The sequence below is a fragment of the Colletotrichum graminicola genome (assembly GCF_000149035.1).
Source record: "Colletotrichum graminicola M1.001 genomic scaffold supercont1.91, whole genome shotgun sequence".
Lineage (NCBI taxonomy): Eukaryota > Fungi > Ascomycota > Sordariomycetes > Glomerellales > Glomerellaceae > Colletotrichum > Colletotrichum graminicola.
In genome coordinates this window covers 56,768-81,575 of record NW_007361095.1, presented here as the reverse complement: position 1 = coordinate 81,575, position 24,808 = coordinate 56,768, and the positions used below count along the sequence as shown (strand labels likewise).

Here is a 24,808-nt window from a genome sequence, read left to right as displayed (position 1 = left end):
TAAAGCCTTTAACTACTTTATAACTAACTTTAAGGGATATAAGCTATTTACTTTAAATAAAAAAGGTAACTATATAAAAAGTAATAAAGATAAAAAATTAAGTACTACGTTTTATATATTAATAATATTTTTTAACTTATCTACTATTAATAGGCCTACTCTTTTTATATTACTATATAAGTAATTTATAACCTATTTTCTTATAAAAGATAACTCCTTATATAAGAATCTATATAATAATAAGCTACCTAATATAAACGTCTTTACCTTTAATAAGTAATATTTATTTATCTTATTCTATAGTATTATACCTAACTCTAGTGTAGCTAAATATTTAATAGCTAGATATAAGTAGTATTTTATCTTTTACTACTAAATAAAAAGAAATCTAGCTATAGATAAGTTATAGGTAGGTAAAGTAAAAATCTACTTTAGTAGTAGTAACTACTTTAAATTATAAGGGGTAATTAACATACTAACCCCCTTTAGTATACTAACCTTCTATATAATACTATTAAATACCTTATTTCTACTTTACCTTATAGATCTAGATTAGTATAGTATTAAATTTAATAACCTTACTAATAAGCTAATCTAAGGTAACACTATTATACCTACTATCTATAAATAAGGCTATATATAAATACTACTTAATTAATATAAGTAAAGTATTACCTACTACTATCTTATAAATCTTAAGTTATAGTAAATTTATTATTACTTTAGCTACCTATTAGTTAAAAGGCTTTATTACGTCCTTTAATAATCTAGTAATAAAGTTAAGATTACAGCCTTAAAGAAATTAACTAAGGTCTACTACTACTACTAAATAAATATAAAGGCGCCTAGTTACTTTAAATTTACTCTATATAATAATAAATATAACTTTAACTATAAGATTATTATTAATATTATTTACCTTAATAGTAACTACCTAGCCTTATATATAGTTAATACTATAATATCCTTCTAAGTAGTCTATTTACTTAAAAATATTACTATAAAGTATATATAAGAGGCACTTTAGATATACTAAATTAATATCTACTTTAGCTTACCTAACTAGATTATTTCTAATACTAGCCTAAACTTTTATACTAATAAATTTAAGTAGTTAGTAAGGTCGCTCTATATTAATATTAAAGAAATGCTAATTAAAGCCTATAATAGTATTAGTAAGGTTAAAAAATACTATATACCCCTCTAATATATATATAATATCCTTTATAGTAAGGGCTATACACCTAAAGTTACTCTTTAGCTAGCTGTTAAAGTAATTAATAATATAGCTAGCCTAAATAGCCTAGTACTTATACTACTAGTCTTTAGTGCCTACCTATAAATCTTTAACTTATTACTACTTTTACTAACCCTACTTAAAAAGACTAAAGTAGTAAGAAAAGTAATAAAGGCTATTTACTAAATCTATATAAAAAGGTAAGTTAATAAGGTAGTAACTATATATAATAGCCTAAATACTACTATAATAGTAGCTTTTTTACTTTAATCTATAGTCTATATTTAGTATAAGAAAAAAGGCTAGTAAGGCCCTTTTTACCTTATTACTAGTAATAAAACTACTTATATTATTAACCTCCCTTAAGGCCTATAAACTTTTTATTTAACTATTATTAAACTATACCTTAAAGATATCTATAATAAGTAATAATAGCTACTCTTTAAGGTAGGTAGGTAAGGTAATAAGGAGAATAATAATAATAGCATAATAGCCTTATTACCTACTAATATCTTTACGCCTACTAAAGAAATATATAATAGTATTACTATTACTATATACTTATAGCTAAAGTAAAAAGCTAGCTGCTTATAGAAGTATATTAATTTCTTTAATAAAACTAGCTTTACTATTAGGCCTACTACCTTCTTTACTACTATAAGTATAGTATATGTCTTAATAAAAGAAGAAGCTAACTAACTATTATTAATTAAACTATAAAAAAAAGGTATTATTACTACCTTAAGGAAGCCCTTTAAGTAAGTAACTACTACTAAGATTAAAAGGCTTATTACCTATAAGGTATTTTACTTTATTTAATATAATAAGAATAAGTATACTAAAGTATAAATATTTAAATTATAGATTATTAATAAGGTAAAAGGCTAGAATAAAAAACTATATAAGAAATCCTACTTAGTTATTTAAGGATATACTAATAATAGTAAAAAAGTAATTCTTACTTAGTTACTTATAATCTAGTAAGCTAGCTAGTACCTTATTCTTACTTTTACTTTATCTTTTATTTATAATAATAATAATTTCTTATTTTAGTTATATAATATTACCTAGGTATATATATAGTTAACTACCTTATTAAATTATATAATTCTTATATACCTTTTATTATAAATATAGGACCTCTATCTAAAGAGCACTATTATATAAGTAGTAAAGCTATTATATAGTATTATAAAAGTAAGCACTTACTAGTAAGTAATATATAGTTACTACTATAAAGAAAAGCTCTAGATAAAGACTTTAACCTTTAATCTATACCTACTAATTACTAATATAAAAAGCCTAGACTTTAGGATTATTAGTATATAGACTAATAATACTATTACCCTTTTAGATAAATCCTTCTCTACCTATAAGGCTAATAAGCTTACTAAGGCTATATTTACTACTAAGGAGAAGTAAATCCTTACTATTAATAACCTACTTACTTTTAATAGTAGTATAGTATCTCTAACTACTAAGGGGAAGCTCTTTCTCTAATAAAAAGGCTAAGGTAAAAGACTTTAACTTATTAATAAAGAATCTTTATAAGCACCTAAGTAGTACGTTAAGTAATAGGCCTATAGTATATATATTATATTAGTCTACTAGCTTAAAGCGTACTTTAACTACTTTATTATAGTATAATACTAATTACTTAATATAAATAAGATTAAAGTACTTAACTATTATATTATATAGTAAATAAATAACCTTAACTATAGTTTATTATTTTACTTACTTAACCTTAAATTTATAAAGCTTTTTATCTTTATAAATAGATTATTTATAAATAATAAGGACTTTACTTTATAGCTAGGATTTATTATTATTCTTACTAATAAGGCACCTATAAGTACTACTATAAGTAATAGATTTACTATAACTAGTAATATTATTTACTTTAGTTTAATAAAGTATAAGTAAGTTACCTAAAGTATACTAGCCTTTAAGATCTATAGTATAGTTACTAGTACTAATATTACCTATATACTTAGTATAACTATTATAATAATTACTAACTACTTTAAGCTACTATATATACTAATAATCCTTTATACTAACTTATACTTACTTTATAAGTACCTTATTAAGCTTAAGACTATAAAAAAAAAAGCTTATAATTAATATTATAGCCTTTTAGTAGTTATATAAGTAATATAAAGTCTATAAGGTATAATAAATATAAGGTAATAATAATCTTACTAATAGATTTACTAAATTATTACTTAATAAGGCACTAGAATAACTAGTTAAAAATAAAATAGTTTAGATTAGTATAAAGGGATAAGTTTCTTAAGCTATATAATAGATTATATAAATAAAAAGTATTAAATACTTTTAGGCTTTTAATTTTTATTACGTTTTTAAGCTTTTTAGCTACTAGGTAGTATCTAGGCTATTTATAGTAATTTTCCTTTACTTTAGAAAGTTACTAGTGTTAGGATATTTAACTATTTAATAGTAAAGCTAATCTATAGTTATGTAATTTACTATTATATAACTTACCCTAGCGGCTCACTTACACCACTATAAATACCTACAGCAGCAACCTCTTCTCTTTTCCTTTCTCATCATCTTCACCCCAGCTACTAATAGTCAATTAATACTATTGCGGCTACCTTAATCGCGATCCCTGTGATACCAACAATATCCCATCCTGTGGTCACGTCAAGCAATTCCTCGCGGCCACGAGCGGATTCTTCTTCGATTATATGCACCCCGTAGCAATCTTGGAGAACATCCGTGAGTCCCATTGGTTTTCTCCCCCCACCGTAACAGCGCTATGCCTCAGCAAGTCCACCGCGGCTTGCCGGAGTACCAGATGCCTACATTTGATACTGACGTAGGATAGCGGCGGTATAACCTCGATAGCAAAAACAAACTTGGGCATCACTATGGTGCCTTTGTAAGGAACGCGCCCCGGGACTTTCCGTGACGTATGTATTAACTTGGGTCAGATAGAAGCTCAATAGCGTTACGTCGTAATACGTATGTCCGTTGTCAATCATTGTCTTTCTGAAGTCTGGCCTTTTAAGTGTCCTTGATTTGCAGTCTATAATAACTCCTGATTCTATAACTGAACAATGTCTTACAACGTGTTTTCTCGTGGCGAAGCCCCAACACCAAATTCGCTGTTCAAGGATAGCTTCAAATCTGTCGCCGTTGGGCAAAAGCTGAGGTGGTTGTAAATGAGATAATTGCTTCCATCAGCACCTCATGTCAGTAAGCCAGCTACAAGTCGCCTTTTCTCCGCACAAACCACATAGTCTGTTTTGCATCCTGTATCTGCTCTTTCTTTTGTCCAGCCTGTTCCCGACAATCACCTCATCTTTTGATCTCAGCTAACTACGAGTACCATGCGCATGTCATTACTTTGTTCTCCCTCTTCAAGGGCACCCGAGACAATCTGTATCCATCCCTTGGCACAGCAATCCCATCATTAAAGACTCCCAGTGACCTAAAGGCCGTCAGGGAAACCATTGAAGAGATCCAAGAGGGGCTCGTCAACCGTATATCCTCCCTGTAGGGGGTTGCTGTTTCCATCGACGGAAATTTCATCCCCGAGGACCACCCTCTTCTTTTGACTGGCCCTTCACCCTGCGCGTCGCAGACAACCGCAATACTGCAAAGGTTGAAATTCACACCACTTACCGCGGTGGCAGTATTACCAAGCCGTTCACGACTCTTGTGGCCCTGCAGAACCATTGTATCAAGAAGACAGACTCTGTGATCGAATACCTCCTGCAGCTCAAGACCGAGGCCGTCCAGAACGAGGGTCAGTTCAACTTCATTCCATTGGATAACATCACCATCTGGGACCTCACTTCTCACCTTTCTGGATTAGGGGGTGACAGTGAGTACACCCCCCTTATTGCATACCCTTTCATCACTAACTAAAGCCAATTGCCACTAACCTCGCCGTATTTCCTGGCAACTGGGCAGCCTTAGGCCTCCCGCCCGCCGCCAATGACACGAAGAGTTATCAAGTGTTCCAGGCAAGTCACCTGACAATTCCCAGACCTCCTGACGGGTCTCAACAACACGCCTCCTCTCATTCGCCCCAATACGACTCTCGTCTACTTCAGTATTGGCCTTGAAATTCTCTCCCCCGTCGTCGAAGCTACCAATAACAAGACATATGAATATATTCTTGTCAAGACCTTCCTCAGTCCCCTTGACCTCACCAATACATCAATGGCCGTCCCAGCGAACAATGTATGATGCTTTGTCCCCAAAGGCGAGCCTACATGGGGCGGTGATCTTGATATCTACGCCTCTGCCGGTGGCATCTACACCAACAAACGTGACATGCTTACCTTCGGCGCCGCGATCCTCTCGTCTGATATTGGCATCAACGTGGGATTCTGGCTGAAGCCCCATGTCTTTAACTTTTCGCGGGGATACTCGATCAGCGCGCCCTGGGAAATCTGGGCGTCTTTCACGCTTCTCGAATCGGGCGTTCCCGTGTCCTTCTACATCAAGTTCGGTGACCTCGGTCTCTCTACCAACGTGCTCATCATCGTTCCCGACTACGACCTCGTTACCTTCATCCATGCGACCGGCGCACAGTCGGCAGCTACATTCTCATTGCCGACGCAAGACATCTCCCTCGTGATGAAGGTTCTCATCCTAACCCTTGAGAAGGCCAGCAAAGAATCTGCCCACGCGGCCGTTGCCGGAACCTTCACCGACCAGAAGACGAACTTTGTCCATTGACCACGCGGCCTAGGCTTGTCACTAACGACTACAAAGTTCGTGGTGTTGACCTGCTCCCCAATATCTCCAACTATATACAGTCCGAGCCCCTCGCGTAAGACCTTCCACGTCAGTAGGAGGGACCAACATCCGCGAAGGCGATCAGTGGTCATGATGCACTGTGTACAAGAACCATGATGAACCAGAGGTCGATAAGAAGCTGTCCTATGCCGAAGGCGGATGTCAAACCTGGTGTCTGATCGACCGTAACACATTCAATCACTTCGCTTTGGAAGACTTTGCCTTCACCACCACAGCGGATGGGCCGACCAAGACAATCCCGGCCCTGCCCTTTGGTGCCATTTTGACAAAGGTTAAGAAATGAAGCGGTTCACGGAAATAGGAGAAGGAGTTGATTATGATAGTGAGAGCGTGGCAATGGATAGACAAGACGCTATTGACTCGAATGGGCAGTTGTGTACGTCATATCTCACTCCTATGCCGGAATACCATGTAGGAAATTGCCATTGAATTTTCTGGTTACCATTACGCCATGCCATATGCCTCGTCCAAACGAAAAAGGCCGTGTGCGGCCCCTGACAAAAAATCGTCCCCGCGTGACCCGTGATCCGGTATACATATACAGAAGCTGAAGAAAAAAGACCTGACATACAGGCCAGGGAAGCTACTCACACATCGAAGAGAGATACTCGCCAACGCCGCAGCGATGGACAACCCAGCCAAAGGCCTTTCCAGAACTCCAAAGAGTTGCCTCTGTTTCCAGTAACATTTGGCTCGTCTCTCGCGACTCCCGGCAGAAGATCTCGTGCACGCACCGACTGGTTTACCAGAAGCTGCACCATCCTATGTAATGCTGGCAGAGATTCTCCAGCTTCGTCGCCTCCGTGATGAGCTTATTGACTTGATTGATGACATCAAGCTCCTCATTCGGTTTGAAATCCTTGCCCGTCAACTTCTGAGAAACACGGTCCAATACCTCCACGGCCCGTGCGTTCTGGATCTCCGTCGGGTCTTGTCCGTGGTTACCGTTGACAACACTGCCTTCGTGAGCCATGGAAGAGTTGGTTCTCGACCGAGAGCGTGCTACGGCGCCTCCCGGCATACCAGGATCGCCCGCGGCAAGCAGTTCGGATGGCGCCACATCAGCATCGAGAACGGATGGGCGACGGGCTCGCGCGGCTTGTGGGCCAGCAAGAGCCGACTCGCGTTCAGATCGGAAGTTCGGTCCCGCCGGGCTGGCCGCATTCGTAAGGCGCCAGGTTAGAAGGGGATCATGGATGAACTAGAGAACCGGATTAGCTGAAGCCAGCAGCAAGGGGCAAAACGAATAGACTTACCGCTTCCAAGACAGCCATAACACTGTCCTTGTTGTCTCTCAGCACTCTCATGACGTGCTCGCAAGTGATGCGGAAGCTGCCCTCAATGTTGCTCACCTCCATGGCGTAGGTGAGCATGCGGGTCAGTCGGAATGGCACACGCTCTGGATACTTCTCGCGTTTCATAGCCACTTCGAAGCAGTCGCCAAAGTCGATGTGGATTATCTTGCCAGTCACACGATCGAGCATGAGGTTAGACGGGTGACGATCGCCAAGACCGAGGATGTATCCAACCATTGACATGACGCCCAAGGAGCGCGTGTAGTTGGTACGGCGTTCCAACCAAGCCTCCGAACTTTTGCTCTTGAGCCACAGCACACGATAGAGATCCTGACCCGTCGTGTTGTCAAGGGCATAGCCAAAGACCTCGACTTTCTGCATGAGCGTCAGGTTGTCGTAGTCGGGGGCCATCTGGAGCATGATACGATGCTCGATATTAAGGAGGATCTTTCTGCTCTCACGGTATTCCCTAATCAACACATGGAGAGTGTCACTGTTGGGTACCCATCCCAACAGACCCGAGTTTTGGGAGAGCGGAATCGCCGGGTACCGCTGGATGTTCAGGTGTCGCTTGTAACACTCCGAATCGTTCGCCAACAAGGTGTTGCACAAACCGAACAACTGCATAACTCGTTCGTCCTGGCGGATATCCTCGTGGCCCTTGAGCAAGAAGGCATACGAAACACCGTCGCTGCCACTGATGTTGAGCTTGCGAGGCCGCTGTTTACTGTTGATAACAGTAAACGTACCCTCAAACTCCATGATGCGGACGATTGGCTGGCCGCTGCGGTAGGTTCCGGGTACCGCGAGGTCGAGGTCTTTGGCGGCGAGCAACTTCGGCGAACAGTAGGGCAGCTCAAGCGTAGTAAGCTGAGGTAACTGTCGCGAGATGCGCCGGAAGACCTGGTAGTAGAGATCCCATGCCTGGTTGAGATCATTGACGTCTCGGCTAGCCTCGTACTGACGGCACCATTCGCGGGCCTCGGTGAGGTCTCTTCCAAAGGCTTGGGTGAAAGATATCTCACGTAGAGTCTCCGGGCCACGCTCAAGCTGGTCGTGGAGTGGTTCGAGAGTAGCAAACATGCCCTCGATGTTGTGATCCCCAAAGTAGAGCCGCGAAGCTTCTTCGAGACCCTCGTGCCATTGCTCGTGCCATAGCACCGCGACCCTGATAAGTTCGTGGCTCACGATATCGGCTTGTGAAACGAGATTGGCGCTGTGCTGACGCATACTATCCATAATCTGAGCAGCGGATCTCGATCGGCGAGTGTTTTGCGACGACTTCATCGCCACAGTCAACGGGTAAACCAGAGCCTGCGGGTGTGCTCTACCAACATCTGCCAGAAGGCTATGGATCGACTGCTGTACGCGACGTGTCGGCTGGTTGATTCGAGCGATCAGCTGTGGAATGACCTCAAGCCAGGTATCGACGCTGACGTTGGTGAACCCTTCAGTGACGGCCGCGTTCACGTCGGCACTCGCACCGTGTGTAAACCAGAGCGTCAAGAGACGGAGGGTATCTTGCAGAGAGCTACCAGCAGAAAGAGCAATGGACTTGAAGAAGCCCCGGACAGCCGGTACAACATGCTCAATGACCATGTGGTCGGTCCTTTCACCCCTAGTGGCCAGGGCTTGCACAATCTCAAAGTTGGCCAAAGCCCATGCGTGCCATGCCTTGTACCAACGCGGGTTGTACTTCGTGGCTTGGGAGTACGAAGTCAAGATATCCTGGACGTGCTCATATTGCCAACTCTCCTTATTCAAGGCAATGAGCCATTCACCTTGGCGCAGGTAGCACTTGGCCAAGAGGACGGTCTGATCGTAGAGGGCCTTCTGCGTTTGAGGGTTCATGAGGCTGGGATCAATCTGATGAGGAAATCCATATTCGCTTGACAAGTCCATTCCATTGGGAGCCTGCGCCGTGAGATGAGCCTTGGTCGCCTCATACCGGTGTGCCGAATCGTTCGTGAACTTGCGAAGGCAGTAGAGGGTCCTCTCGGAGATGCCGGATGTGCGGAACGCGGGCTGCTGACCAACCTCCCACTCATACTTGAGCATAGCGTAGATAACCTGGGACGGGATGTTTCTCGGAACAGCGGCGCTTGGCTGCTGTCTCTCATTCCAGTAAGGGATTAGGGACTCCAGAGGAGTTTGTTCGACGCCGATAAGCTGCTTCAAGGACTTCTCAGCGAGCCCCATGCGACCAGATTTGCGGCATAGGTTGGCGAACTTGATCCACATGTGCATGTTCTCCGTCGGGCTGATAACCAAATGGCGGAGACGCAGCATCCTTTGCCACACCTCCACGTTTCGTTGACAGCCCTTGAGCCTCGTCTCCCAGGTGCGTCTCATTGTCGCCTTCTTCTTGTCGTCGGTCTGTTTGTAGACGATGAGCTCCTCAAGCTCGGCCAGCATCTGGACTCTAACCACGACCTGGTAAGCTCGGTTGTACGACTCACTAACCAGTGCACTGAGCTCCGTGTCGAGGCCTTCTCGAGCTTGCTGCACGCAGTTGACAGCTTCCCTAAACTGGTTGCGGTGCAGAGCGAGGATAGCGCCAAAGAATGATCGGTCAGTCGAGTAGCGCTTCATGGACTGCAGATAGTTGTCCATTGAATCCCACTTGCTGAGGCCCCATGCAGCTGCGGTTGCAAGAGGAGCAATTAAACGCTGAACATCTGGCGAGGAGTTGGCCCAGGTATTGCCGGCGATGCCCGCTAGAGCCTCCCACTCGCCGAGAGCGTGCAAACATCGCATCTTGCCCATGATAATCTCGACGGGCACAGGCTTGTCGTCAGGAACCTCCATTTCGCGTTTTGTGTAAAAGGCAAGAGCCTCCTCCCATCTCTCCAGCTTCTCGAACCACGTCTCTCTAAGCTGAATTCCCTCTTTGTAAAGCTGTGCCTTACGGAGAATACCAATGGCTGCATCAGACTGCTGGAGCTGGTTGTTGATCACGATAAGAGCTTCAACCGCCCCGCTGCTTTGATCCTGCAGAAACTCCAACTCCTTGTAGTGAAGGGCCTTCGCATAGGCGTGGCAGCGTGCAGCCTCACGGCCGAGCACTCGAATGTCGATGGGCAATGCCTTGTCGTCGTGCTCCATAAACTCGGCGAGATTGAGCAAAAGACCGAGCAGATCGGGGGGGACATTCTCGGATTTGATGGCGCTTTCGATGTTCTGGATCAGCTCGTCCTGGAACTGCTCGTACAATTCGCTCCAGCATGAAACGAATGCTGAGTTGAACAGCTCGCGCGCCAGCGGCAGGTAAGAGCTGGCAAGAGCGGCGCAGGCGCGGAGCGCATGATTGGGCGACTCAGTGAGCAAGGTCGTGGAGAACCTACGAAGCCATTCCTGCCAATCCTCCTTGGTTGACTTGCCTTTCGTGTCCCACGCCTGCTTGAGATGGATGGCGTTCATCTCCAGCTTCTTTGCACCGAGGTCGGCAAACGCTGCTTGGTCATCAACACGGTCAATAAAGCGGTCTCCGGCACCAAGGTCTTGCGGGAGCACCTCGCCCTTCTGGAGCTTGGTGACCAGCAAGTCATAGTTCTGGTGCTGGATCTGATGTTGTGCGAGGACCTTGTTGACAGTGCCCATGAAGTGGAGGTAATCCTTGCCGAGCTGCTGGATCAATGCACAGAGGGTGTCCAGAGCCGCAACGCGCAACGTGATATCTCCACTACCCAGAATGCGGGTGAGCGGGTGAATGATCTTGGCGGCGTAGTCGTTCAAATTGACCTGATACGTAATCTTGCCAATCGTCTCAATCGCTTGCTTCCTTAATGGGGTGGGCTGGCCTTGCTTCTCGAACGTCCTGACAATAACAGGAATGATCAAGTGCATGTACTCCTCAGCACTTGAGCCAAAGACGAGGAATGCGTGGAGGACCTTCTCAGACGGCGTCCGCCGCGTGGTGGTGTCCTTCTCAAGTACGCCAAGCATTAGGGGTAGCAACCCGGCGAGATAGATTTTGAACTCGCCCTCGAGTGAGCGGGAAATGGCTTCCACCAGACTCATGATTGTGGACTGGAGCGTACTTGTGGTATTCCAGAATTCCTGACAGCTTTCGACGATCTCGGGCAGAAAGTTCCTAATGTGCTGCCTGACGATAGAGACTAGTGTGGCCAGCTGGCTGAAGTAAGAATCGAGACGTGTCTTGTCTGCCGCACGAATCACGCCGAGGAAAGCCGGGATAATTCGGTCGAGGAACGATACACACTCCAGACCGAGGGTACGGAAGATATTCATGATGGCCTCAATGACAGACGCATGATGGTTCGAAAGAGAGTTGTCCTTGAGGATTTGAAGAAGCGCATTGATGACAACTGTTGGGAAGTACTCTTTGCTGGATGGCGTAAGACCCGTCATCATAAGAGAAATATCCGTCATTTGAGTGCTCTCAACACGGCGCTCGGCATCTGGGCGACGCTGCTCCACCTGCTGGTACTTGTACGGGTCCAGGGCTCCCAGAATACCCATCAGCTTGATGGTCTCCTGTCGAAGAGGCCCGCGCTGACCTTCAGTGCGGATAATACCCTGGAGCAACTCCAGTAACTGAGGATATTCCAGATAGGGCTCGATGACATAGCCGGAGTTGCTTGCCAGCTGGCCCAGGGCGTGGAGAGCTGCTTCGCGCTTGTTGTTTGAGCTCTGATCTTGCAGGGCTTCGATGATCAGAGGCATTAACCTATCTTTGTATGGCAACACTTCTTCACCACCGACAGTCGCCAACTCGCCAATAGCCCTGAGAATTGTTGCGGCCACAGCAGCGCTGGGGTCGTTGGCCTTTGGGAGCAAAACCGACATCATCGGGTCAACGTATGGCTTGACCAGTCCCTGGGCATTCTGTACCAACAGGCTGAGCAGCTTTGCGCTTTCCTCCTTGTTTCTTGCGACATCAGAGAACTCAAGCTCGGTCAAAAGCTGGATGAGAGTTTTGCGCAAGGAAGGGATTACGTAGGCAGGGTTAAATCGGGCAAGACGACCAATGATGGAGATTGCAACCTCCCTGATGGCAAAGACTTCGTCGTTGAGTGCAAAGAAAAGGGTGCGAATGTTCTCTGCCTTGGCCAGATGTCTGTCAAAGCGCTCATCGAGGGCTGCGAGGACCGTCCGTCTGATATTCGGCTCAGGATCCGATACGCCGACCGTGAGCAGTCTTTCAATGACATCGCCAACAACCTGGAGTGCATGGTAACTTGTCTGGTTGACAATTGGATCGCGCACATAGAGCTGGCAGCAAGTAAGGGCAGCAGCCTCTCTTGTCTCTGGGTCTTCGTCCTCAACATATTTCACCGCCACGTCACGGACAAACTCGTTGAGAACGTGCCCGGTGAAGTCAAAGCTGCCAAGTGTGTTGAGGGCAAGCTTGACTTCAGCTTTGCGGTGTTCGTAAGCCATAGGGTCTTTGGAGTCTTTTGGGACAGCGGGCACGGCTGTGAGCGTGTTCGGATGCGGGGCTCCCAGGGGCTTGAAAGGCTCTCCACAAAGGACCATGCTGAGCATATCGAGCAATCGGTTCTGGATGGTATCCTTGGCTGGCGGGATGTAAAAGGCCATGTCAACAAGGGCTTGGGTCAGCTTTGGCGTCAGGTCGCATTCGAAGATGGGATCAAGAAGAGCCTCCATGTATTTGCTGAGAGTCTGGCCAACAGCAACAGCGAGGCGGCTTATGCACTCGAAGACGGCGTCGACTGAACCCCTCTTGCGAGCTGCCAAGCTCAGGCCTTCCCTGACGTGGGTCATGACACCGTCGAGGTACGGGGCAATGGCGCTCTTGACCGAGTTCGCAATATTGCCAATAGCAAGAAATGCGTCGTTTCTCTCCTTGTCCTTCTTGAGCATGCCGGAGAGGTAGACCATGAATTTGTGCAGGTAGCTTCGGTCAAACTCGGCGGGGGAGTAACTCGCAAGGTCGGGAATGAGGAGGACGACGGTCTTCCGAATTGTGACGTCGCGGTGATCCTTGTACCGCAAGACGATTTCGCACGCTTCGGGATAGTGCTCTTGCATGAACATGCCGCCCTGCTCGAGGAGCTCCTTGAGCATGAGAAGTGAGGCGTGGATGTACTCGACGGTGCCGTGCTGCAACCCGCGCAAAAGTTCGGCATAAGCCTTCTCCATCCATGTCTGCTTCAGTTCCTGGTCTCGCTCTCTAATGATCCGGAAACATGCAGCAACGGTCTCGGCAGAGGTGGCGCGAATAAGGTGGCGGTTATCTCTCAGACTGTTCCAGATGAGGTCAAGCACCAGGCCGACATAATTGTACATGAGGGTAGGTGCTTGTCTTGCCAACTCGCGCAAGACGAGGGCTGCACTATAGCGGCGCTCCTCAACTCGTTCACTCTGCAGCCACTCGAGGGCCATCTGGGTTTCGGACTCAACCAGCTCGCTTATCATAGAACCGCCCGGTCGGCACATTTTTCCCAGGGCAACAGCGGCGGCCTGCATCGGGTTGATGTCCTTGCCGCGCAGTATTGTCTTGAGGTTTTGGTTGAAACGGGCGAACATCTTGGTTGACTGCTCGGACACTTCAATGTCGACGAGGGCGTCGAGGGCGTAGACGCCGCCCAAGCGTTCGGAGGAGTCATTTCCGTGAGAAATGAGCTGTGTGATTTTGTTGTTGACGTGCCCGTAGATGGTGTTGAATTGTTCGAGAGGGAGGTCTGCGAAGATGGCAGGTCAGTTGGCTGTAGTAGGCAGTGCCGGGGTCAAGGAGTGGATGGTTTTACCTCGATGACAAACTAGCACGAGCTCTCTAAGCTGCAATGCTGCTCGCTTTCGAACATCGTCCGAGGTTCTGGGGGAGAATTAGAAGCTATGTTCAAGGTCCATCTTGATAGTTGATGTGAGGGGCGGGGAGGCCTACCGAGACCTCAGGTCCCTGACAAGATTGTCAAGTCGCTCGAGAGCGATCTGTTGTTGGGTCGCCATGGCTCACTGGCTGGCGCACCCGAGCGTTCGAGAATCAGAGTAAGAGAAACATCGACCGGCGGTGAAGGGAAAGGTTTGCGCTGACGAGAGTTCGGGGGAGGGAGGCGTTTGATGGTCGATTTCGGGTTCGAATGCGAGGAGGTGGCGCGCTCCCGACCGCGAAAGAGGGGAAATATTGTCGTTGGGTATCTGCGTCGAGTCGGCGGCTACTTGTTACCGAGCAAAAGGGCGTATAGAAGCACAGTTGGGAGAGGAATATGAAATCAGAAAAAGGAGGGATGGTGTGGTCCTGAAGATAAAGTGAAGAGGCTCAATTGATGGGAGGTACGAGAACCAGGCCGAGAGCAAGACCAGTCTGCAAGTGACGGAAAGTGCGACAGTGGAATGGAGGGTCAACCGCTGGAGGCAGCAGTGGCGCAAAGAACGGGAGTACCTTGGTGAGTATACCGTGCTCACACAGTGATCCTCAACACCGTTGCGTATGGAAATTGGAACTTTACGCACTGTCTACTAATTCTCCACTGTGGCACCCAGTTCCTAAACCGAGGAGCTTCCACCGTGCAGTCGCAGTACTCCATAGAGGAGGCGCATTGTTGCTACCCCAGGAGCTCGTCCATTCCTAACCTTTTCTCCCCTTATCTTATCAGCCCGCCAGCGGGTGGCACTGGGATACCAAGTACTGTGACCATGCGACGGGCCGTTTTCTGTGTCGCATATGTGATGATACCAACTGACCATTACGACGACTCGCGAAACTACCTACTGACTTCGCCACCACTTGTTGGACTCTATTGATATTAGACCACAGACTCATCCAGCTTCGACCTTTGCTCCGCATCTCAGCATCACATTTCCCTCTTCGTTTGTCCGCCAGTCGCCATGGGTAACGACGGCGGCTCCATTCCCAAACGCCGCGAGCTCGTCAAAGAAGCTGCCCGCGCCCTCACTGTCAGCGAACTGAAAGCGAATGCCCTAGAGTCCCTTGGACATGCCTGGAACAATGACCCCCGCATAGGACAGCCCCTCGACAAAGACAATGTCGTCTCAGATTGGCGTGGCCGCCTCTACAATTACGAGTCCATCCTCCAGGGCCTTATGCCCTCTGATGACAACACCGAGTCGCCGCCGTCCAACCCTGATTCCCAAGAGCTCACATTCGCTTCCACCGGCATCAAATCATTGCGCGACATCGTGAAGCTGCGGTTTCACCGACATACCCCGCCTGGGACGAAAAAGGATGTTTGGGCTTGTCCTATCTCTTTGAAGGAGCTGGGCCCCTCGGTCAAGGCCGTTTACCTCGTTCCCTGCGGCCATGTGTTCGCCGAGCTTGCTATCAAGGAGATCCAAGAGTCGAGATGTCCCGAATGCAGCGAAGAGTTTAAAGGCGAGAACGTGGTGCCCATCTTACCAGTGGAGGAATCTGAGCTTAGAAAACTGGTGAAAAGGACGGACGACTTGAAAGCCGCGGGACTCGCTCATAGCTTGAAGAAAGACAAGAAGGACAAAAAGAAGAAGCGGAAGGCGGAGGATGACGCCCAGGAGGGCAGCAAAGCAGACAAAAAGAGGGCAGTAGACGGTTCGATCGCTGCAGACTCTGTCAAAAAAGGGGCTTCCGGGAGGATCGGCGGAATCAACAATCCCATGGCGGCATCATTAACCGCCAAGGTGATGGCTGAGCAGGAAGAACTCAGTAAGCGGAGAAAGATGGCCTCCTCGAGAGGGTAGTACCCCGGCGCTTGTAGACAAATGTGAGGAAAAGCAATTATTCCAGGCGATACCCCAACACCCCCGGACAGCACCATCGTTCTCAAATACCTATTCTGGGAATAACGACATGTCAATCAGTGCGCAACAAAGCGTTTTCGCGATTTCTAATGCAGCCCTTCTAACTAGTTTTACTCGGTCCAAGTCAGACGACCCTTACGCCAAGCTAAGCAGACCCAAATGCTAAATCTTTGTACGCATCCCATGCGTGTCCTCGTTCCGTTCCTTTACAGCTCATCCTTGCCCTTGGGCTCAGGAGGCTCCAACAGCTCATCGCAAACGGCGGGCGTGCCCACCTCCATCTTGTAAACGCACTTTTCCGATTCTGAGACCTTCCAGAGCTCTTCCGTCTCGCTGCAGGCGAGCCAGACGTCAGTACGTCTCTGCGGGCCATTCCAGCAGCCCTGGCCGTTCTCGTAGCGGAGGACCATACGGAGGCCCTTGCCGAGGCTCTTGCCGTCGACGCGCTCCTCGTCGTCGGCCATCTCCTTGTCTATGCGGACAAAGTTGCCCATGTTGGTATGGCCGCCGCCCTTCTTGGACTTTTGGTTGGTCTTATCCATCCAGCAGAGCTCGTACTCGTATTCGCCAACCTCGGTGCTGACGCACTTATCCTTGAGAACACGGAAAATGTCATCGGTGCCGTAATCCTTCTCGAGGTCCTTCTGTTCACTGTCCAGCTGACGCTTCTTCTCCAGAAGATCGCCGTTGGCGGAGTTGAAGGCTTCGCGAGCAGCCTTGACCAGACGAGATTCGGTATTGGGTTTGTTGTTGTCGGCCACCAGACCATTCTCGATCATCCAGACGCGGAGGGAGAGGAGCTTTCCATGGATAAACTCGCGGACAGCGTCGGGGAGGTAGGCCTCAAAGTTGTAGACTGGGATTCGTTAAATCATGCACTTAATGATAGTTTAGGGGCTCACATACTAATATCAGTGTCGGAGGCGTCATCCTCTTCGAAGTCTTTCCAGTTGATGCCCGAGGTCTCAGAATCCTCGACAAGGACCTCCTTGATGTCAGCCTCCAGGCCATCGGGGAGGGCCTCGTTAGCAAGGTTGGCGGCGTAGTCCTCCCAGCTCTTCACGGCGCGCTTAACGCCCTCATCGTTGAAGTTCGGGTTGTACTCCTCTTTGAAGCGGCTAAGAATGCCCTCAAGCTCCTTGACTTTGTTCTGAAGCTCGTTGCGGTGGGCAACGACGTCCTCGAGTGTCTCACGGAGCTCGGTGACACGGGTCTTGGCCAGGTTCAGAAGAGTGCCGAGCTTCCCACCAGAACCCTCGCCCTTGACGACCTTGCCCTTCTCAGAACGCTCAATCTCATGCAACTTCTGCTCAAGCTCATCCTTGCGAATCTCAAGACCCTTGACCTCATCCTTGAGGGTATTGACCTTGGCCTCGACACGACGGCGGAGCTCCCTAGACTCTTTGGCCATCGTCTTGCGTTTCTTAGCAGCCTTATCAATGGCATCCTTACGCGCGGCCTCAACGCGGCGGTACTCCTTGCCAATCTCGGCGCACTTGTTCTCACACTTGACACCGCCGACACCGCTATACTCCTCGGTTCCGTCGCAGCAGACATCGTAGTCGCAGTGGCCGTCGTTGACGAACATGAAGGGAACATACATGCCGATGTGGCCGGCGTTGGCACACCAAAAGCCGGGTAGGGCATTCGTAGTATTGGTGGTACCCGTCAGGGAGCCGGTGAAGGGCTGAGGGGGGGAGAGGGGGTCGAGGTAGGCGCAAGCTGCAGTGCCGGGCTCATCGGAGCCATCTGGACAGTCACACGTGTTGTCGTTGACCTGCTTAATGCCGAGTTTGATTTCGGGGTGACCGATACAGGAGAAGGTTTCTGTGGCCTCGAAGAACTTGGTGACTGAAAGGGATCGTGTTAGTGACAGATCACAGACCGCCAAACAAAGGCCGATGTCAATTGATGGCGTAACAAGGACACTATGGCCACAGAGAAAAGGGACAATCCATGCCCAGTACGAGCGGCATTGAAGCGCACAAGCCCTTTGATCCGGGGTCCAATACGTAGGCGGTAAACACTTACATTCGGGGCCAACACCTCTCGGCAAACTACTGGCCGAGACAGGTGCGGCGGCAGACAGGAAGGTGCCAGCAAGCACCAGGCTGTAGCTTTGGCGCATCTTGATCAGGGTTCAGGGCACCGTAGCTCTCATTCAACACCCGAAAGTCAAATCAGAGTTGTCGTGGTAGTTGCTGTGCCAGTGAATGTGTCCAGATCCAGACCGAAGGTGGAAGTCTGGAAGGTAAGGAAGGTGAGGTATAGGGAGAGGAATGTCCAGCCAGGTATGGGGCTACTTGTAACTTCCAGCTCACCCAAAACGCTTGGGGTGGGTTTCAACGGACAGGGGGCGCGAGCTGGAGCTGGGAGGCTGATGGCTACGGTGACGGTCACGTGCGTGGTGGACCCCTGTTGAGTGTCAATGTGTAGAGCTCCATCCGCGTCGCGTCATTGTGAAAGTGTAGTGCACCTACACTAAAAGTGAAGTTGGGGGAGGCGGAAGTGAAGGATCACAAAGCACTGACCAGGCGGGAAGCCAGCAGAGAAGAGACGGACAGAAAAGTACGTATCTTACCCCTCCAAAGGCGCAGGTGCGGGGCAAAATGGTTTTTGCTGCTATCTCACTTTTCGATGATTCTTGAAACTAATATTTGTGCCTGTTTCTAGTCGATGGGAGGCTAGACACAAAATATCCTCCTTCCAAGCCGACCTTCCACGCCAACGTCTCCAGGAGACGGGTCAACCCACACTTTCTCAAATCCACCAAAATCTAAAGCGCGTCAAACAACATGGCTTCATCGACCGCCAACAGCTCGCCCGCTGCGCTCAATGCGCTGACAGACACGGCCATCGCACTTATTCAACAACTCGAGGCGGTGCTATTTGCTATCAACAGTGGCAAAGACATGCCTCAGCAGGCCGATACCTCCTCCGTTGATCCCTTGCCGCTTGCCCGCGACTCTGCATCCCTAATCAAGGCCCACTCCACCAAGATCTCTGTCCTAATCATTAACGAGCCGTTTACGCCCTCGGCCATTATCAAAGTCCTCCGCGAGCTCGTCAGCGGGCCGATCCCGGGCATAGCTACAGCCGCCCAAGCATGCGACGCAGGGCGCTACACCTCGACTGTTCGAACGGATCTATCCTGGAAGTGCTATACTGTGTTGAAGGAACTCAGGGGCTTGGTAGAAAAGATCCCCAAGGATGGCAAGACTCTTTCCTCGGCGCAAAAGTCAGGGTCCGCAGGCACTTCTGGCAAGGGCAGCATGGCTGCTACAGGTGTCATTTGGTCTGCCTGCGATGATGTTACGCAATTCTCCAACGGCGGAATTGGCGGCTGTTTTGTCAAGAAGGTTGAGGAGTTCAGGGCGACGCTAAAGGATGTTATGGAGGAACTCAAGGAATGGGGTGAGGAGGAGCCTGATGACGAAGAGGACGACGACGAAGATGCCGATGATCTGGACCACGACTCTGCGTTGGGCTCCATGATGCCTTCGGCCCAAGAAATGATTGACGATATGATGTCCGGTCAGGGCACGATTCCTCGTGAGGACCCCGACAAGATCCGCGACCGCCTCGAGTCCTGCCTGAAGCGCCTCAGGCTCACCACACTCCTCTACCAGGCCATTATCAAGAGGCGGCTGAAAGCTCTTCCCGAGCTCCCTTCTGACAATTCCGGCGTCCCCAAGCGCCTTGACGAGGCAATGCGCATCCTCAGGAAGCTACCGCACATGTTTGACGAGCTTGCTGGCGCATTTTATGAGCTCTCGCCTGACGAAATCGATCGGGCCATGGCCCTGTGCTTCAACGAGGTTGTTGCGCTTTCGGAACTGCTAAAGACACCTTGGTCTGGTGAAACTGACGAGTTTACCGAGTGGACAGTCAAGTTCCAGGCTGAGATGAAGAAGGGCTGAGCGCCCCAAACCAGCCTGTACATGAGCATGAGCTCGTATCCAGACACGCGGAAGCTGAGGAGGTCTCACCTCCCCCCATGACACGGCTGCGAGAGGTTTCCCGGCCTGCAAACATGCGGCGGCCTATGAGCAAGGAAGGGGCTCATTACGCCGTGCTCCATGACTGATTCGAGGCAGTGATTCGTCAGTTGACGCTAAGCTGAGCATTAGGTGGTGGTCGCGAGGCTATCGGTCTAAGACATTGTGAGTTGGAGCCTTTGAGGGACACCATCACCTGTCAGATGTGGGGGAGCACCGCGGTCACGGGTAACCAGCCAGTCATCTGCTTCTTTGTGCGGATTCCGCACATGGCCTGCCTGCTAGCTGCCTGCAGAAGAAGTCTGAGAATGTACATAAACTCGTCTAGCCAACAGGGTAGAGTGCAATATGGTATACCAAAGATTATAGCGAAATGGACAGGGAAAAGGGTGTGACCGACGTTCCGGGAGTGCCCAAGGGCGACCGCGGCCTCAGAATTGCAGTAAGGTTCAATCTCACTCCTGATACTATGCACCACCCTCCAAGTTTATGGACTTACGCGCCATAACTCTAGATCGTTTTCGTAACCATTAGCAGCAAAATCGCTCACATTGCCACCGACATTCTCACGCTCCCATACAATCGCTTCTACCAGCAGAACACTTTGCTGCCTATACTGGCAATCGCGAAAGCCGTCGAGGATCGCGAGAACGATGAGGAAATCTCAGCACAGCTCAAGCGGTGGCGAGATCGCAAACTAAGCGAGTTCCAGCTCGTCCAAGTTGCTGTAGGTCTCATGGTGTTCTGCCGCTCTCTGCATGCCAAATTGAGCATCCCCAGGTAACTGACCGTTGTTAGAGCACCTTGATCTCTGCCGCCGTCATCGGCTGCTTCTCATGGCCACCCCCAGACTCGCTGCATTGGCTCGGCCCGGCATTCTGGGACGCCAGCATCTCTTTCTCGCTCTTTTCAATCCTGCTCGCTGCCTCTGAGCAGTTTATTTTCCAGACGCTCCACCGTTCGCCGACGCCGCGCAACGTCGACAAGGAGCTCGCCATGATCCTTTACATCCGTCGCAGCAGAAAAGTCGAACCACTACACTCGCCCCTCGAGGAACTGCCGCCCATCCCGCAGATCCGCGCCATCAAAATCAAGGACAAGGGGGGGTGGTTCCCCAAGGAGATGCCGCTCGTCGAGATCCGGTGGAACATGGTCTTCACTTGGCAGGCGCCCATGATGCTCATGGCGTACTCGGCGATTTGCTTCCTGGGGGGGTTGACGGTCTACGTCTGCGCGCCGCTGTACGATGGGCAGGGATGGGTTGGCGCAAGCAAAGTGAGCGTCTTCCGATTATGTTTGCTTAACAGTGTGGTTGCTGACTGCTCCAGGCCGCCGTGTTCTACCTTGTCAGCTTCTTCTTCTGCGGAATCACCTTTGTCTGGTGCGCATTCTGGGCATATCGCTTTGTCGACCTCGGAGATCCCTGAGCCTCGGTGCGGCAGGTTTCAAGGACCGCATACATACTCATGGGACACAGCAGCTTTAGGCGCATGCAATGCAAGTCACAGCTTTGGCCGAATGACTCACGCCGGTGGTGTACTAGACTCACTCTGGTTGACAACAACCCCGCAATGGAGGCGCAGCAAGTTCGGATTCACGACTCGAGACCTATGAGAAACCTATCTAATAGTTCCATTGCCTCGTCACAAAGAAGAGTGCATTTCGACCTAACTTCGCAGACGGTCAAATTTAACACATTGCGATAACTAAGTAAAAAATGCCCTGCTCTGTGGAAGACATCTTGAAAAACTACGAGTATGACCCCTCAATAGTACAACGCATCGCCACGCGCAAGGTCAATCTTCCCCTGGCTATCGAGCCCCCGAACCCCGAGTGGCCAGCGCAGTTCGAGAAAATAAAATCTCTCATCGACGGCGCTCTCGGTCCGGTCGCTTTGTCCGTAAATCATGTCGGTTCAACCTCCGTGCCCAGACTCCCAGCCAAGGCCGTCATCGATATCGACTTGGTTGTAGCGGATCCCACGGACAAAGACGCATACGCGCCCGCTCTGGAGCGGGTAGGGTTTCAATTCATCTTGCGCGAGCCAGAGTGGCATGAGCACCGCTTTTTTGCCATGTATGAGCCGTACCATTGCAACTTGCACGTGTTCAAGGAAGGCACGGCGGAGTTAGTGAGGCATATTATCATGAAGGAGTGGCTGATTGCGAATGATGATGATAGGGAGCTGTATGCAAGGACCAAGATGGAAGCGGCGGAGATGAGCAACTCGCTCGGGGAGGAGGTAATGGACTACAATCTTCGGAAAGAAAACGTTATCCGGGAGATTCTCCAGCGTGCCTTCAAGGCGAAGGGATACCTGGATCATGAATGAGATGGCGTACGAGCGACCCATTTCAAGCGTTGATAGAACGACTATTATCTATTCGTGAGCCTAACCATGCGCTCCACTTCGTGAAATAGCATCTAATAATATAAGATTGGAGATGATGCAATCATCTGTACAAGAGGAATGTCTATTTTGCTGCATATTGCGTACGTAACAACCAGTCCTGCATGGACTCCTATCACAAAGTATCTGTGAACCTTTTAGGTCTAGAGATTCCCGAAAGCGAGGACGCTCTGAAATTGAATCCGAGAATGCATTCCCGCCCTTTTTCGCCATTTCCAAACTTGATTGCTGACACGATACCAACACAAACAAACACGGCAATGTCAGTTATAAGACGGCGTCCCAAATCATTCTAAGCGTTGGAGATGATAGAGATGACGATGGAGATACACATAATGCACCTATTAATTTCGCTAGGCCCCAGTTAGATATGTTCATACTTGTGACAGAAACCTACTTCGGGTCTAGCAAGCCTTTCCAAAGTTGCATGCATAAACAGTATTTTAATGCTTACAAGATTCACGTCATGAGAGAGGAGGTTTTTATTACAAACATATTAAGCAACACTACTATAACCGCCTACCCGGGTTTGTGAGACTCCTCCCACCCATCCCTAACAGCGAGGACCTCTGGCGCAACTGGCAACGCCTTCAACTCTCGCACAGCACCACAGCATCCACGCATCGGCCCTCTGGCGCAACGGTAGCGCGTCCGACTCCAGATCGGAAGGGTATCTGTTCGAATCAGGTGGGGGTCAGTGTTCTTGCCGTGTCGATCTACCGACTTTTATGATCTCCTGCATATCCCATCCTACCCTGACCGCAACCAGCAGCTACGCTACCAATCGCGCTGAAGGTTCTCTGTTCAATGCGATGTAATTCGTATATCTACCTTGATTGAGCATAACCCAACTGGAGTTACCTATCGAAATGTTCCTCCCTCCAAACAGGGAGGGCATCTTTATGTTGTATTAGCTGATGTGAGATCGATGAGTGGCTGTTGGATTTGTCAGCCTCCGAATCAGTATGCATGCATTAGGCAGGGGTGAATGTTAGGATTCTGATTTCTGCACCAGATGCCCGGAACAACGTTGCATCAAAGCAGTCAGCAATCAGAAACAGGTAGGGAATCATCTTAGATACAGAACGTAAACATAATAAGGCGTGGAATTTTCCTGCCTTATCCCTCTCAGAGCAGTCCATCCAGGTCAATCATTTTCTACGCTAGCCTACTCAACATGTCCCCCAAGGATCGACTCCCCGGCGAAACCCTTCCTGACAAGAGTGAGAGCAGACTTTTCCTTCCACTCTTCGCAGATGATACTAACCCGCCGGTTCTCCGTGTAGAGCTTGGCCCCGTTGTCAGTACTCTTCCCGCTGCTGGACCGGAAGGCTCCGCCATTCTGCACGGCTCCCTCGTTACGCTCGAACTCTGGTCAGTATCGACTCACTGGACCAGTTTCTGGCGCAACCTCCAGCTACTCGAAAACCCATGGCTGATGGACTACTTCTCGTTCGACGAGGTCTGTTCGGAAGAGAATATGCTTAAACAAGTCGCACATGCAGTTGCAGAGCCAGACGTCATTGTGTATGCTGCTCTGGCTGATCCGGCATGCTTGACCCCGACGAAAGGAACTGGTGGGATGCAAAGCTCAGTCCGACATATAGAGGTTCTTGGCTTCATGGCATATTCGCTGGCTGGTGCGATGCACCGTGAGATCGAAATTGGAGCGTTGTTTGCGCCGGCGCTACAGCGGACGGCAGCGGCCACTGAAGCGCATTATAGGATGTTGGTGGATGTATTGCAGCCGACCAATGTGCAGGAGGGAAGTTCTTTGCCGTATCGGAGAGTGTCATGGAAGTGTAATAGTCTGAATACATCGTCTCGTAGGACGGCGGAGCGGCTGGGGTATGTGTATGAAGGTACAATAAGGAACTATCAAATTACCAAGGGGAGGTCGAGGGATACGAGCTGGTTCAGTATCATCGACACCGAGTGACCCTTGATAAAAGTTGCCTTACAGAAGTGGTTGGCTGGCAGTAACTTCGATAACCATGGAATGCAAGTAAAAGCTCTTGGCCATATCCGGGCAGAGTTGCTCTCAATGCTCGGATGCTCTGACAAGTAGATGACCAGTTATATTCTGAGGGTGCAATTGATTTCTTTTGTCGCGTCCAGAAGCAATCTTGTTTCCATGCGTCAAGGAATACACATTGTAGTACACTCTGGGCTTTTTAACTATCAAAGCAAATAGAGTATTATCACGCAGTTCGTCACCTCAACTTTCCCTCTATATTTGTTCAATAACTTCAAGGCCAGGTGGCTGAAACAAACAGTCACTTGGTATTTCAGCAAATACAGAATAGAAATAGACTTTCTATTAAGCAAAGAAACAATATCGAAAAAG

At 48.6% G+C, this 24,808-nt stretch overlaps 8 protein-coding genes and 1 non-coding gene across 9 annotated transcripts; 7 read left to right on the top strand and 2 right to left on the bottom strand.

Annotated features, from left to right (window-relative positions):
* Positions 1–3,951: 3,951 nt before the first annotated feature.
* Positions 3,952–5,956, top strand: GLRG_11536 (beta-lactamase; the record flags this gene model as incomplete). The annotated part of the gene is made up of 5 exons (XM_008102220.1): positions 3,952–3,982; positions 4,582–4,749; positions 4,851–5,093; positions 5,259–5,408; positions 5,478–5,956. 5 exons carry the CDS (start codon positions 3,952–3,954, stop codon positions 5,954–5,956), a joined length of 1,071 nt encoding a protein of 356 aa, XP_008100411.1.
* An 823-nt stretch (positions 5,957–6,779) lies between these two features.
* GLRG_11535 (FAT domain-containing protein) lies at positions 6,780–14,268 on the bottom strand (the record flags this gene model as incomplete). The annotated part of the gene is made up of 4 exons (XM_008102219.1): positions 6,780–7,238; positions 7,294–14,000; positions 14,067–14,134; positions 14,204–14,268. 4 exons carry the CDS (start codon positions 14,266–14,268, stop codon positions 6,780–6,782), a joined length of 7,299 nt encoding a protein of 2,432 aa, XP_008100410.1.
* Positions 14,269–15,147: 879 nt separating this feature from the next.
* On the top strand, positions 15,148–15,993 carry GLRG_11534 (uncharacterized protein; the record flags this gene model as incomplete). Its single annotated transcript, XM_008102218.1, has 1 exon — positions 15,148–15,993. One exon carries the CDS (start codon positions 15,148–15,150, stop codon positions 15,991–15,993), a length of 846 nt encoding a protein of 281 aa, XP_008100409.1.
* A 266-nt stretch (positions 15,994–16,259) lies between these two features.
* GLRG_11533 (glucosidase II beta subunit-like protein) lies at positions 16,260–18,181 on the bottom strand (the record flags this gene model as incomplete). The annotated part of the gene is made up of 3 exons (XM_008102217.1): positions 16,260–16,909; positions 16,960–17,904; positions 18,085–18,181. 3 exons carry the CDS (start codon positions 18,179–18,181, stop codon positions 16,260–16,262), a joined length of 1,692 nt encoding a protein of 563 aa, XP_008100408.1.
* A 667-nt stretch (positions 18,182–18,848) lies between these two features.
* GLRG_11532 (uncharacterized protein) lies at positions 18,849–19,973 on the top strand (the record flags this gene model as incomplete). The annotated part of the gene is made up of 1 exon (XM_008102216.1): positions 18,849–19,973. The coding sequence occupies one exon, from the start codon at positions 18,849–18,851 to the stop codon at positions 19,971–19,973; it is 1,125 nt and encodes a 374-aa protein (XP_008100407.1).
* Positions 19,974–20,424: 451 nt separating this feature from the next.
* Positions 20,425–21,478, top strand: GLRG_11531 (uncharacterized protein; the record flags this gene model as incomplete). Its single annotated transcript, XM_008102215.1, has 4 exons — positions 20,425–20,493; positions 20,566–20,778; positions 20,850–21,326; positions 21,380–21,478. 4 exons carry the CDS (start codon positions 20,425–20,427, stop codon positions 21,476–21,478), a joined length of 858 nt encoding a protein of 285 aa, XP_008100406.1.
* A 290-nt stretch (positions 21,479–21,768) lies between these two features.
* GLRG_11530 (uncharacterized protein) lies at positions 21,769–22,383 on the top strand (the record flags this gene model as incomplete). Its single annotated transcript, XM_008102214.1, has 1 exon — positions 21,769–22,383. One exon carries the CDS (start codon positions 21,769–21,771, stop codon positions 22,381–22,383), a length of 615 nt encoding a protein of 204 aa, XP_008100405.1.
* Positions 22,384–23,086: 703 nt separating this feature from the next.
* Positions 23,087–23,158, top strand: GLRG_13288. Its single transcript has one exon. It is a non-coding gene; the product is annotated as a tRNA-Trp (tRNA).
* Positions 23,159–23,514: 356 nt separating this feature from the next.
* Positions 23,515–24,483, top strand: GLRG_11529 (GNAT family acetyltransferase). The gene is made up of 2 exons (XM_008102213.1): positions 23,515–23,684; positions 23,748–24,483. Exons 1-2 carry the CDS (start codon positions 23,639–23,641, stop codon positions 24,398–24,400), a joined length of 699 nt encoding a protein of 232 aa, XP_008100404.1. The 5' UTR covers positions 23,515–23,638; the 3' UTR covers positions 24,401–24,483.
* The last annotated feature ends 325 nt before the right edge of the window (positions 24,484–24,808 follow it).

Bases quoted from the DNA above. Each gene is read 5' to 3' on its own strand.
- GLRG_11529 (XM_008102213.1), top strand. From the start codon at position 23,639: ATGTCCCCCAAGGATCGACTCCCCGGCGAAACCCTTCCTGACAAGA. The intron at 23,685-23,747 runs GTGAGAGCAGAC...TTCTCCGTGTAG, and splicing joins CGAAACCCTTCCTGACAAGA to AGCTTGGCCCCGTTGTCAGT.